Here is a 12,736-nt window from a genome sequence, read left to right on the forward strand (position 1 = left end):
AACAGTCAAAGCACACTTACCAAGTACTTACCACTAGCACTGCCTTTGTAAAGTGCCATTCCTTAAGAAGTGCTCCTTAGCTGGCTGGCCAAAATCTATTCTTTACCCTTGAAAAGGGTGAAGATTTTATAGGAATTATGCTTACTCATAACAAACAATAGATGAGAATACAAAAAAAAAAAGAAAGGTTCAGTTAAGTTTAAATCTTGGCTTTGCTATTTAAAGGTTGAGTGAAGCAACCTCTTTGAAAATTGGTTTTATTATGTGTAAAGGACATGACAATAATACCTCTCAGAGTTGTGAGAATTAAGAGGAGATATATTTGAAGCTTCTAGCACAAAACAGGCCTTAAAACTGGTTGTAGAAGTAGTTATTATTACCTCACCATAAGGGCAATTGGTATAACTTTCTAATATTAGCACTTAAAAAGGTATCAAATATAATTTTGTTTTCTGAGTTCTTAGTTATTCTCAGGAATTTAAGATAGAAGCATGGTCTTCCACACTGGTATTTATTGAGAACATTCCTAGATTGAATCACAACACATTAGTTAAAAAGTCTGTGAGATAAGGAGAAAATCTATTGCAAACTGTTGTTCCTATTTGATGTCTGAGGCTTAGTGTTCTAGAGAATTGGATTAATACTCCTACAGAACATTGTTGTGGTCAGTAACTGTGTTTCTTTCTATCTAGGCATTTTTAGATAAACTCACTAGATTGTCGAGTGGAAACCCCAGCAAGGACAGGATTCTCATGACTGGAGATACTCAAGGTCTGGTGAAGTTGTCCTGCTGAGGAACTATTTCCCTTTGCTTAGTGATTGTGTGGTGTTAGTTAAGTTCAACAGGAGACAAATTCCCCCGGAGAACAAATCAGTAAAGGAAGTAGTGTTAGAGCATCCCAATGTCTGGACACCCAAAGAATAATTCATATTGCTGTGAACCAAGTCATTGGTAATGAGGTCAGAATTTCTAAGCTATGACAATAAAAGATGACTAAAGTGTACACGGCACACTTGCTTTCACACGTATTATATTATTTAAAGCTATACCATGGCCCCATGGGCAGGTGGCTGGTTCCGTTGCCACTGTATAAATGTGGAAAGGGAGATCTACAGAGTTTACAGGATTCGTAGAAATGACACGTTTAAGTTGTCAAGCTTGAGTGTAGAGTGAACAGTGATATACCAACATGTTAAAGGGAATTTTCTCAGAGCAGCCTTGATAGCGCCATTCCAGTGGGATGTAAAGGGGCAGGAAGAGCTCATGTTTGGTTAGGGAGCTGTTGTTCAACATTGGACAGATGACTTAGCCACTCTAAGACCATTTCCCTTCTTGTAAAATGATAATAAAAGGATCTCCCAGAAGTACAAGCTTTCAGTTATAAGGTGAACAAACTCTGGAGACCTAGTGTATAGTATGGGGACTGTAGTTAGTAATAATGTATCATATACTTGAAATTTGCTGAGAGTGGGTCTCAAGGGTTCTCACCACACACACACACTATGTAAGATGATGGGTGTATTAACTCAATGCAATCATTTGACATTGTACACCTTACATATATGTACAATGTCCTCCTTAAATATATATAGTCTTAATTGTCAATCATACATCAGTGAAGCTGAAAAAAAGAATCTCCCAGAAATGTCAGCATGAAATGAGAATGCACTTTGCACTCCCCTTCTTTCTCACTCCTGACACCACGGCAACTCGTGCAAACAAAGACAGTCCAATCAGATGTTTCTGCTTCATCCTACCTAACTGAGAAAACGTTGGTACTCCTACTGCCACAAAGCATTGTTTTCTAATTTTCCTGAAAAAGAACACTCGGCTAGGAGACATGGTAATGTTTGGATTTGTGTTGAGGGGACAGGAAGCGCAGGGCCGGGAAGAGAACAGGGCCCCAGCATGTTTGTTCCTCCTGCAGCAGCCAGCTGTTCTCTCATCCATCTTCTCCTTTTGCAGGTCTCTTTGGGACGGTCACTAGCCCTACGTCCACCAGATATGAAATGAAAATTGGTGTGATTACTTTCCAGGTTGCTGTTGGAGATATCACAAAAGAAAGCACAGATGTTATTGTAAACTCAACAACAAGGATGTTTAATCTGAAATTAGGTACTTCATTTAAGTAATGTACTTGATTGCATGACTAATTTCTGGAAGGGCAATCGTGGCTACTGTTGCTCTGAGTACACAGAGAGGTGTGTAGTAAATATTTAGGCCTTGGAATCAGAAAGAACTGGGTTTGAATCCCAGCTATGCCACTGCCCATTTTGTGGCCTTGGACAAATCACTTAACCTCTCTGAGCCTGAGTCTCTCTGCCTGTCAAATGCTTATTTCTCAAAGAAGCATTAGATGGGGTATAAGTGGTATACAGTTGGGGTGTAATTAATGCATTGTACTTAGTGTCAGCTCTCATCCCCCTGTTAGCTCTGAACTATCAAAATTCCACACTTATCATTTAATTACCTTTAAGTTCTTCTATTCTTATTTCCCTTTTAATGTAATTCAGTTGGTATTCTCACATTCTGTAACTCTTCTCTGTACTTTACTGACCCAGAGTGAAACCCAGCCTCTTTTTCCTTGATTTTCGGTAAAATATTTGACCACCCGCATTGACATAACACTTCTGAGCATGCCCTCCTCACAGGTCTATTCATCTATAACTTGTTTACATATACTCATATGCTGTTATCTTTTGTATATTACAAAACATTAACTTTTAAATGAAAAGGGCAAGATAAAACCTAAATAGAAGTAGAAACTTAAATATTCCCTAAATTGCAAAATATTTTGGAACTTACTGTGCAGAAGGGAATCTGTAGAATATCAATTCAATGTAAACAAATATAAAGAACGTTCAGATATTTAAAACATAATAAATTAAACATATGCATTTATCTTTGCCCCCCTCTTGCAACTTCGTTAAAGTAACAACAAAGGAATTAAAGGGTAGAAACCCACAAAAAAAAAAGCGGTGGAGGAAAAACAACAGTGAACAGAGACAGCAACATATTTTCAGAAGAAGGGATACAACTAGTGGAAAAAACTTTGTACCTGCAGGAGAACAGCACCCCTAGAAATGCAGGAACTGGAGGCAGCAGGAAAGGGGACAAATGAAGAGATGAAAATGGAATTGGATGAAATTCTTTATCAGTAACTGTGGGAGGAACTCCATCCAGCGGAGCTCCTTCTGGCCACCACGGATGAGAAATAAGTCATCCCAGATACAATCTTCTTGTTCCAGTGGGAAATGGGATGGTGATTCCCTTTAGTGGGGACTTCCCTGAGCCCTTCTCCCACATGGCTTTTATTGGAGTAGTATGTGTACAGCTTACATGCATAGCTCATCAATCAATGTCAAAAGGCTATAGTCATACAAAAGCAGGTATTATCTATAGATTACAATTGAAGGAACACAGGGATTTGTTATAGGTCAGGGTCTGTTAGTCAGGCTGATGCCATGAAACACTTTAAGACCTGTTTCATGAGATAAGGAGTTTACTCCTTATGCCTTGAACTTAAACATCCAGTTTATATCAACAGGGTTATGCTGGGCAGAGCAACCTTCAAAGGATAAAATGTACATTTCAGACTTGATTCCCATGGGAACCCTTAGTGTTTGAGTTGGGTCATGTCTGTCACCTGTGTTTTTACCTGGTTTTCCAGGGAGACTTACTAGTCCCTTTCAGGGCTTGCTCTCATGGGGCTACCGTCTCTGAAACCACACAGAACGGTCCCCAACAAGAAGCACATAGACCTCTTGATGTTGTCCCCCGTCCTGTGCACCAGTAACTTCCCTTGCTCTTCCCTGGCCACAGATGGGAAGTGTATTCTGTAAAGAAGCTGAATCAGAAAGATTCTTGGACTTAGCACACTGGGAACAGGTGAGATGAGAGGGTGGGGGACTGGACTGAAAACGGGGTTTCAGCAAAGTCTCTATACTGCAGCGAGTGCACAGCCCCTTTCCCTACGATGTGGCTCCCTGAACAGCAGAAGGAGTTATGCCCTTTAGACAAGAAACAGGAGGATCCTTCTGGGAAGAACCTGACAGCCCCAAAGTCCAGTACTTACTGCCTGCTCACCTTTCCTGACGCCTATCCGTCGGCAAGCCTCCTGTACATGGAGCTTCCAAACTCACTCTTACGTATGAATGGACCGACAGATTTGAGGAAAACATCTACCATTGCAAAGTCAGTGACCAAAACAAACTGAAAAAAAAGAGGAGTTTCTTTTTTTCAAAAAAAGTGACAGTTTTTTTCAAAAAAAGTAACACATGCCTAATCAAGGAGAAATAGGTAGATAGATAGGTAATAGGTAGATATTTAGATTAGATCAATCGCTGTTCATGTTGATAAAATAACTAACATTTATTCAATATTTTCTGTGTGCTATATTCTGTGCTAAGCATTTTTTATCCATTATCTCTTTTAATGTTCAAACAACTCTGTAAGAAAAGTCCTATGACAGCCTTTGTGTAACAGAGGAGGAACTAACTAGTCACGTATTAGATAGCAAGTGGCGGAGTCAGCTCAGACCCAGTGTATCAAAATGCAAAGTCCATCCAAAGTCCAAAATGCAAAGTCCAAAATGGTTTTTCAACCACTCGGCCCAGCTGTCACCAGACATGACCAGGGTGGTGAAGCCACAGTCCTGAGGGGAAGATCCACTGGACTGAAGCCAGCCAACTGTCTAATTGTGAAAAACCAAACCAAACAGAATTAAATAACAAAATCAAAGAACTTAAGTAAAATGCTCAGTTTTATTATAGGTTTGAGACCCATGCTTCTCATTTGTATCAGGAATTTTATTTTTGCATTGCTTGTTCAATTGTGTAAAATAATAAGCATAGAATGAGAACCACTTAACTGCAAAAATATCCCAGGACACATAGAAATGATATAGCTGCAGACACTGGGGACTTTTGGCTATTGGGCTGTGCCATCACGCTGTGGGCCAGATTGTTTATTCATTCACCATTAAATGAAGGTTGCTATAGAGAAGGTGGGTTTGAGGGAGATGGCATCATTGGATTATGCAAAGGGTGAGCTGACCAAAAGTCTAATGTACAAAAGCTATAACCACTTACTGAATTTTAATGGATGCTTTATATCATTAATGTCTTCTGTAGGGGTGTCAAAAGCAATTTTAGAAGGTGCTGGCCCAGCTGTGGAACATGAATGTGCTGTACTCGGTATGGTCACATGTTGCTTTTGCCTACAACTTGTTGAAAGTTAGAGGGCTGAGAATACTATGAGAGGGTCCACGGGGAAATAAGTGGCGAGCACTTTGGAAGAAGGTGGGTCCGCTGGGAGAGCAGACACAGGTGGTATATGTCACGGTGGCCGTGGGGGAGAGGTCCTTCATCCCACCATCCCACCTTCTCTTCCTGAGAGTTAGAAAGAACCCATGCCTGATCCTAATAATCCATCCAGGCTCCGCCACATATGGAGGGATCCTGGGCGCATGATCCAACCTCTAAGGACTCTGATTCTCTCGCCCATAAGACGGTTCTACTGATGAGGAGTATGGTAGTGGCTGCCCCACCTGTGGTTATGAGGATGAGAAGGAACGATGAATATGAAAATGAGTTTTGTAAGCTGTGAAGTGCTGTGCGAATCACCTTTTACTTTCCCCAATCTTGTTCTGATTTGTATAGCACACCATGTAGCTGACTTCTCTTTATGAATGATACAGAGGTCTGTGTGGGTCTAAGGTGTTTTCTGACACTGACCAATTCTCCAATTCTGACACTATCTACCTGGAGTTAGCGCCAGATCCCACAAGTTAAAGGTCTTAGTGCCACAAGAGTGGCCTTGCTTCAAGACTAGTTTTCAGCCCCAGGGGCCACCTGTCCTTCTGACTGGCTGGCTGTAAATTTAGAGGTTCCCAAGAACCCTTTCTGAGGTTCAACTATTCACTAGAACAACTCACAGAACTCAGTGAAAACACTTTTCTTACATTTACCTGTGCATTATAAAGGATACAACTCAGGGACAGCCAAATTAAAAAAAAATGTCAAATGACAAAACTAAAGCAATTTAGTAACAAGTTTGTAGTCCTTTATTTAAGGGAAAACAAGCCATGGATAGGCTAGTACAGTGCCTCACAAACAGTGGGGCAAGCAGTGTGTCTGAGGGATTGTGTGCAAGAGTGAGTTTTATGGAGAGTTAGAACTGTAACCGTGCAAACAGTGCGTGATTGGTTTCAGTTGCATATCTGACCTTAGATAGAAAGATCAAGGAACAAGGAAATAAGTATACAGCCCAGAGTTGGCTTGGTATTTAGAGATTAGCTAACTGGATACACTGCCTTTGGAAAAGCTACCAAAATATTCAACAATGCAGAATCTGGATTGTGAAGACAATGAGCCCGCCACACACAGTTAGTGAAACCAGCCAGATGGAGGGAGGCTGGACTTGGTCAGAATCTTCAGTTTCTTCTGAAGTCAGCTATTTTCATTTCTCAGTCATCAATGTTGCTTCCCGTAAGTAATGTGCTGGATGTGTTTTCTTTTCTTCCTTTTTTTCTTCCAGCAACACAGCCTCACAGAGATTTCATAGTTACACAAGGTGGATACTTAATGTGCAAAAGAATAATTCATGTTCTTGGGGAAAATGATGTCAGGAAAACAGTTTCCAGTGTTCTAGAAGAGTGTGAACGGAGGAAGTACAAATCTGTTTCCCTTCCTGCCATCGGAACAGGTTTGCAGCCCCTCATCACTTAAAGATTTGAGATAATCCAAACTCATTTAGACAATCTCACTTTTAATGAACTCTGTGCTGAGTCCAGAAAACGGCAGTGAGGTAAATGAGGGAGTGGGCAAACTTTCTAGTGCCTCCTTCATCCATCTTTTTCTTTATTTTAGGTTCCTAAGTTATCTTTCCATGTTTGGCCCTTAACTTCATGCTTTTCTCACTGTTTATTTTTCCCCCTTTGGGGGATTCTTTTGTTCTCATTATATCAATTACCATTTCTGCACTGACAACCAACTGAGCATTTCTAACCTTTTCCATGATCTCCTCTGTGAGATTCTCTGTCACCAGAAACCTAATTATATCACAATCCAAGCTCATCATTATCCCTTGAATTGCCTTGGATTTTCGTTTCCTCCTTCAGTGGTGCCCTGATGCTCTCAGCTAACCTGCCCTCCTTGCTTCTTTGTGTCCCAGAGCCCCAGAGTCAACAGGTCCTATTAAACCTCCTTCCAGGGAGTCGCTCAGTTTCAGCCTCCCTTTTAGTTTCCAAACCCTTGAGGCCTCTCCCATCTGGTTTACTTCAGTATCTCCCAACCGGCTCCTCATTCATACATTCATTAGACTGAAAGGTGGTAACCTAGCCCTGTGCAAGGCACTGGAGATAAAATCATGAGTAAGTTGCAGTCGCTGTCATTAGCCAACAAGCTCAGGTTCATTCTGCTCACCATTTCTAGGAACACTTTCCTCCTCATCTCTATCATATCATACAATCATTCACTGATGTTAATAACCCACTCCCTGATTCATTCACACCAAATTGCATAGGCTTTTTAAAAAGCCCATAGAAGGGCCTTAATGCCTTCACATAGTTACGTGATTTAGTAAAACTTCAAAAGTGACATGGTTTAACCATTGTGGGTTAAACCATTGTTACTTCCTACTTTGACTTCTCAGTTCCCTGGCCCTGGGTGTTGGAGTGGCCGCAAGCGCTTTTGGAATACAGCTAAAACAAGTTGACTTGGGAATATGCTTTTCAGCATTTAAAAATTCATACTTTGTTTTGACTTCTCTTTTTGATTCTAAATATTCACTTTTACCATAATTTTATATTTGTAATTTTATAATGTTTTCCCGAGATGTATACATTTCAAACCCTACAAAAATCTGGCCCCAGCCTTGACTGTTACTTTCCACAGTTTGTAGATAAAAACTTAAGGCATTAAAGCACAGGGTCAAACAGCTAGTGAGCAGCATAGCAAGGTTTAAACCCAGGCAACCAGGCCTCTACATTCCAACTATTACTTTTTTTTTATACCGTGTGTTCTATTTTTACCATTATGCTCTTAATTATTATATTCTCAGCTACCCCATTCTTATCTCTATTATCTATTACTTTCTATGATCACCCCAATTTTGTAGCTGAGTAACCTGAAGTTTAGCGGTGTTGTGGACTGGGCTGTGACCCCCAAATTCATATGTTGAAGTGTTAACTTCTAGAACTTCAGAATATGTGTATATTCGGAGATACAGCCTTTGAAGATGCAAGTTAGTTAACATGAGGTTATCAGAGTGGTCCCTACTCCAACAGAATTGGTGCTTTGTCAGGACAGGAGATGAGGATACTGACAGATGTACCGAGAAGACCGGGTGAAGACACACAGAGAGAACACGGCCACCTGGTAGAAGAGAGGCGTCAAAAGAAACTAATCTTTCCAATGCCTTGATCTCAGACTTTTAGCCTCTGAAATTTTAAGAAAGTGAATTTCTGTTGCTTAAGCCACCAGTCCATGACCCGTTGTTCTGGCAGACCTAGCAAACTAATATAAGAGAGATCCAAGCACTTATCTACGATCATGCAGCTAATCAGTGGAGAGCCAGGACAAAACCGCAGATCTGCATCCAGATCACATGTTCTTTTCTTGAACTTCCAATGCCCTTCAGCTGAAGACCAGTAGGAAGACACACTGCGGGGACTCTGCAGCATCTTAGCAAAAGGTTGTTAGAAAGGACTTATTAGGAGATTTGCACTCGTGTTAGGTGATTTTATGGTAGTCACAAGTAAGTTGGGCTTAGCTCTGGATTGGATACTTTCAGGAAGCAGATGTCATTCTATGACTGGGTATCTTACCTAGAAGAAGAGAAGACTGTAGCTAAAGCAGTGATTGGTAATGAAGCAACAATTGTTCATATTAGTCAAGATGGGGGATGCTTAGCCATGATGTGGTATGGGTAGTGTTCATATTTTTGTCTGTGGTCAGACATGATTATGCAGTGGTCTAGTTTTGGCTTAATTCATCACAGCTGCAGAGTAGTTACATTTGATGACATTCTGTGAAATTGTTTGTATTCAGCTGGAGAATTCCAAGTTCCAGCTGTGAGTGCCAGGGCAGTTCCTGGCTTTCAGGTGCTGCTTTCCTCTCTCAGCACCAAGAGCCACATTTTCCAAGTCTGGTCACACAACCAACACCAGCTGAAATTTTTTTTGTCACTAAAAAAAATCGTTTTTCAGGAAATGCTGGGAAAAACCCAAAGAGGGTTGCTGATGACATGATCGATGCTGTTGTAGACTTCACACGGAAATATTCTACTTCATCATTAAAAAAAGTTAAAGTTGTTGTCTTTCAAACTAAGCTGCTAAATGTATTCTATGGTGAAATGAAGAAAAGAGAAATAACCACATCACCCATCTTTCAGTCCACATTCTCCAAGGCTGCATGTAAGATATTCTTTAAAAAAACCATGTGGTTACCTCTGATATTACTTAGAAAATGTTTAGATGGGAATGCTCACTGTTTCTATCAGTTTTAGGACTTCACAAACAGCATCCTATAATACAATGGAAAAGTACAAGGACTGTGGAGCAAAATCTGTCAACTGATTGTTCTTCTGAGGGACAAAATTGTGCCTGGGAAGCAGGAATTACAAATGAACAAGAAGAGGAGAGTGATGGTGAGAAAGCAGAAAGACGGGAATAGAGTTTGAAAATCCAAACCAATGACCCATTTTTCCCCTTTATTGATGGGTATTGACACTTCGTGCCCCTTACAGCTATGAACTAACTAGTTAATGCTGGTTTATTGATCCTCCGTCTCTAGACAAGTTAGTCTGAGAACAGAAACAGATGCAGGAAAAGAGTGCCCAAGGTCATCTGGTTGTGTAACATCACAAGCAGACAGATTTCTGGTGTGAAAGTATCTGTATTGACCTACTCCTCTCATCTAGCTTTCTCCCATGTTGTGGCTTATGTACTGCTGTTAGAGTAACTTGAAGTACAGCTTCCTCTTGCACTATTTTTACCCAATTTGAGCACTTATTGGAAAGCACTGTGGGTTTTACTGGTAATGAGACCTACCCGTCACAAGCTGCCTTCCTAAACTGAAAATTGTTGTCTGCCAGCAGGAATTTAATTTCTCCTTACACTTATTTCCTGACAACTATTCTCCTCAATGTGCTGCAACACACAGTACACGTAAGAGCTCCGTGTACACACGCACAATAAATAAGAATGATAGTTGGATCTGTTAAGACTCTTCCAGTAGCAAGTAATAGAAAATTCAATTTAAACTACATTAAGCAAAAAAAAAAAAGAATTCATTGACTCATATGTCTATAAAGTCCATGCATACTTAGCTTCATGTCCATTTTGATCCAGGGGCTCAGATGATATCATCTGGACTCTGGCTTCTTCATCTCCCATTTTCTTCTCAGCTGTGCTGTCTTTATCACAAATCTCCACACAATGAGAGGTGGCTGCTTGCAGGTTCAGGTCCACATCCTTTTATGCTCAGTTCCAGCAGGACAGAGAGTACCCAGGAGCAATGTAACCTATCAGGAGCGTGATGCCTGGGAAGCACCAGTATAAGGCCTGAGCTTCCTTCTGATTGGACCAGCTCAGGTCATCTTTGCAGGACTACATTATTCGGCCAAGCTGGAGTCACATGCTCTACACATGAACTGGAGGGGATCACTATCTGAAGCAATGGGGTTGTCCTCCAAAGGAAATTCAGGATGCTTTTACCAGAAAAAAGGAAAAAGGATGCCAGACAGTTGAAAATAATACATATCTACTATACTATCCAAGGAATATATAAATGAACATTTTTTACCTTGGCCTTTGTAGAGGAAAATTTTTATTTAAATATAAGAGCAGTAAGTCATTGTTAGTAAAGTAAAAAATAAAGTTAAACTTGTTCACCCAGCATTTAAGTTGACGTATGAAATGTATGTAATAAAACAATGTTCGGAGAAGGAAACGAAAAATGACTAAAATAAGCAGGCAAGTGACCATATGGTACTTGAGGCAAAAACAATTAACTAAACTGCCTTATATAATCTTTGTTATTAGCTGGCAGGGATAATACAGATAAAGTGCCAGGTAAAAAGGAACTCTGTTGGCAAAGATGAACTTAAGTTTTCGTGTGGATTTATCATATGGACTTCTTTGAAAGAAAACTGAAAGAGGATAGCTTTGAGTTTCTTTTGAACAGATGATACACAGCTACTTTTCCATTGTATGTTAAAGCTATTTATTGGTTCAGAGAACACTTATTGAGCACCCACTGGATATCAGACACTAGAGATATATATTTGGGAGTTGGGTAAGAAGGTGGGAGTTGAGCGTGGATTGGATAGTCCATGGAGAGTATGAAGAGTGAAGAGAAAGAAGACTAAAGGCAGAGCCAGGACTCTTTGGTGTCTAATCCCACCTCTACACATGGAGAGGAGACTGAGGCAGAGCATGCAAGGAGAGGTGTAGGAGGGCATTTATCTTCAACACCAGGAATGGGAACTAGAGAGACATTTATCTTTTAAAAAATATTTCTAGGAAAAGGGCTCAAGAAAGTGCCAACTAAACTTTTAAAGAAAAGTAGCTATTATGTTGTTTGTTGTGAAGCACTGGGCTGCACGACAACGGAACACAGTTCTGTTCCTTACTTTGACGGTGGCCTCCCAGGTAGTATTAAATGCTCGAGTATTCATTTGGCTTTCCTGGGACACAATTTTATTATCCTTAAATTGTTTATCCAGAGACGCCATTTGTCCACAGGTAGAGTAGAGGTAATAGGGCTGAAGGGTGTGATTTAAAAGTTGTTTCTGTTAAGAAAATACCCTTGGCTTTACCCTTCACTCTCCTTTTAAGTACACGTACCTCTGGGATGTAGAAAAGGTCAAGCCTAATCATTTTTAAAGAATAATAACAATGTCTTCATAAAGGACTTGGCATTCCTTAAAGTGCTTTAATGCCTCATATTATATTTTAAACTTGTAACAATCCCATGAAGTGGTGAAGAAAGCAGATCTTACCATTTCCAGTTTACAGATGAGAAAGTGAAGACTCATGTGGCTGTCACAGGTTGAGGCTCACCAGGTTTTCTGACTCCAAGTGCTGGTAGTTTTCTGCTCTGCAATCTCTGGTCATGAAAGGAAGAGGGGGCCCAAAGAAACAAGCACTTCACTTACTTTCCAGTCTTGCCTGCTGCATTCAGAAAAAGAAAAGCAAGTCCAAGAGGACTCGAACACCTAGGACTAGAAATGATTAAGCCAAAAGATCTGGAAGCAGTGGACAGTGGGGAAAAGAAAATAACTTAATTTGCAGAAACTACACACCCTACCATGGGAAATTCTCCAGAAAAATGCTTTGAAAATGGAATTTGAAAAGACCTTCCAAATTAGGGTTAGATGCTTCTAACCCATTATCACTAGAATTTCATTCCCCGAATGGACTTGCTAAGCAGGAAGGGAGTGCCCTGGACTCCTCTCCCAGGTCCAGTGTATCCTTCATGGGAAATGGGCAAATTGTAGCTTGTTTGTAAGGAGAAATCTTTTGTTTTTTTTATCTGTGATATCATGGTATTTTCTTCTCTAATACGGTCTGTCCATATTTCTACTAGTAATACCATCTCAGGAAGTTGATGTGTGTTTGAAGTTTCTGGAAGGCACTGGAAAGAAAAAAACTTTGAGCATCACCACTTTATATGAAAACATTGACTTCACACTTCCATTATTTCCTTTTTTTCCCATTATTTTTTTTATGTA

The 12,736-nt window shown here is 40.3% G+C and overlaps 1 protein-coding gene across 6 annotated transcripts in view; it reads left to right on the forward strand.

Annotated features, from left to right (window-relative positions):
* PARP15 (poly(ADP-ribose) polymerase family member 15) overlaps nt 1-12,736 on the forward strand; it is a 41,251-nt gene that overhangs the window by 9,613 nt on the left and 18,902 nt on the right. For 5 of the 6 annotated variants that reach the window (XM_053663086.1, XM_053663087.1, XM_053663085.1 and 2 more), the window contains 6 exons: nt 693-771; nt 1,967-2,116; nt 5,134-5,196; nt 6,539-6,706; nt 9,210-9,416; nt 9,503-9,649. In XM_053663086.1, coding sequence (XP_053519061.1) covers nt 693-771; nt 1,967-2,116; nt 5,134-5,196; nt 6,539-6,706; nt 9,210-9,416; nt 9,503-9,649 — 814 coding nt within the window. The remainder of the gene's footprint in view (nt 1-692; nt 772-1,966; nt 2,117-5,133; nt 5,197-6,538; nt 6,707-9,209; nt 9,417-9,502; nt 9,650-12,736) is intronic. The other variant, XM_053663088.1, reaches the window with a different exon arrangement.

The sequence above is a fragment of the Artibeus jamaicensis genome, unplaced genomic scaffold (assembly GCF_021234435.1).
Source record: "Artibeus jamaicensis isolate MK-2021 breed Jamaican fruit bat unplaced genomic scaffold, CSHL_Jam_final contig_3126, whole genome shotgun sequence".
Classification (NCBI taxonomy): domain Eukaryota; kingdom Metazoa; phylum Chordata; class Mammalia; order Chiroptera; family Phyllostomidae; genus Artibeus; species Artibeus jamaicensis.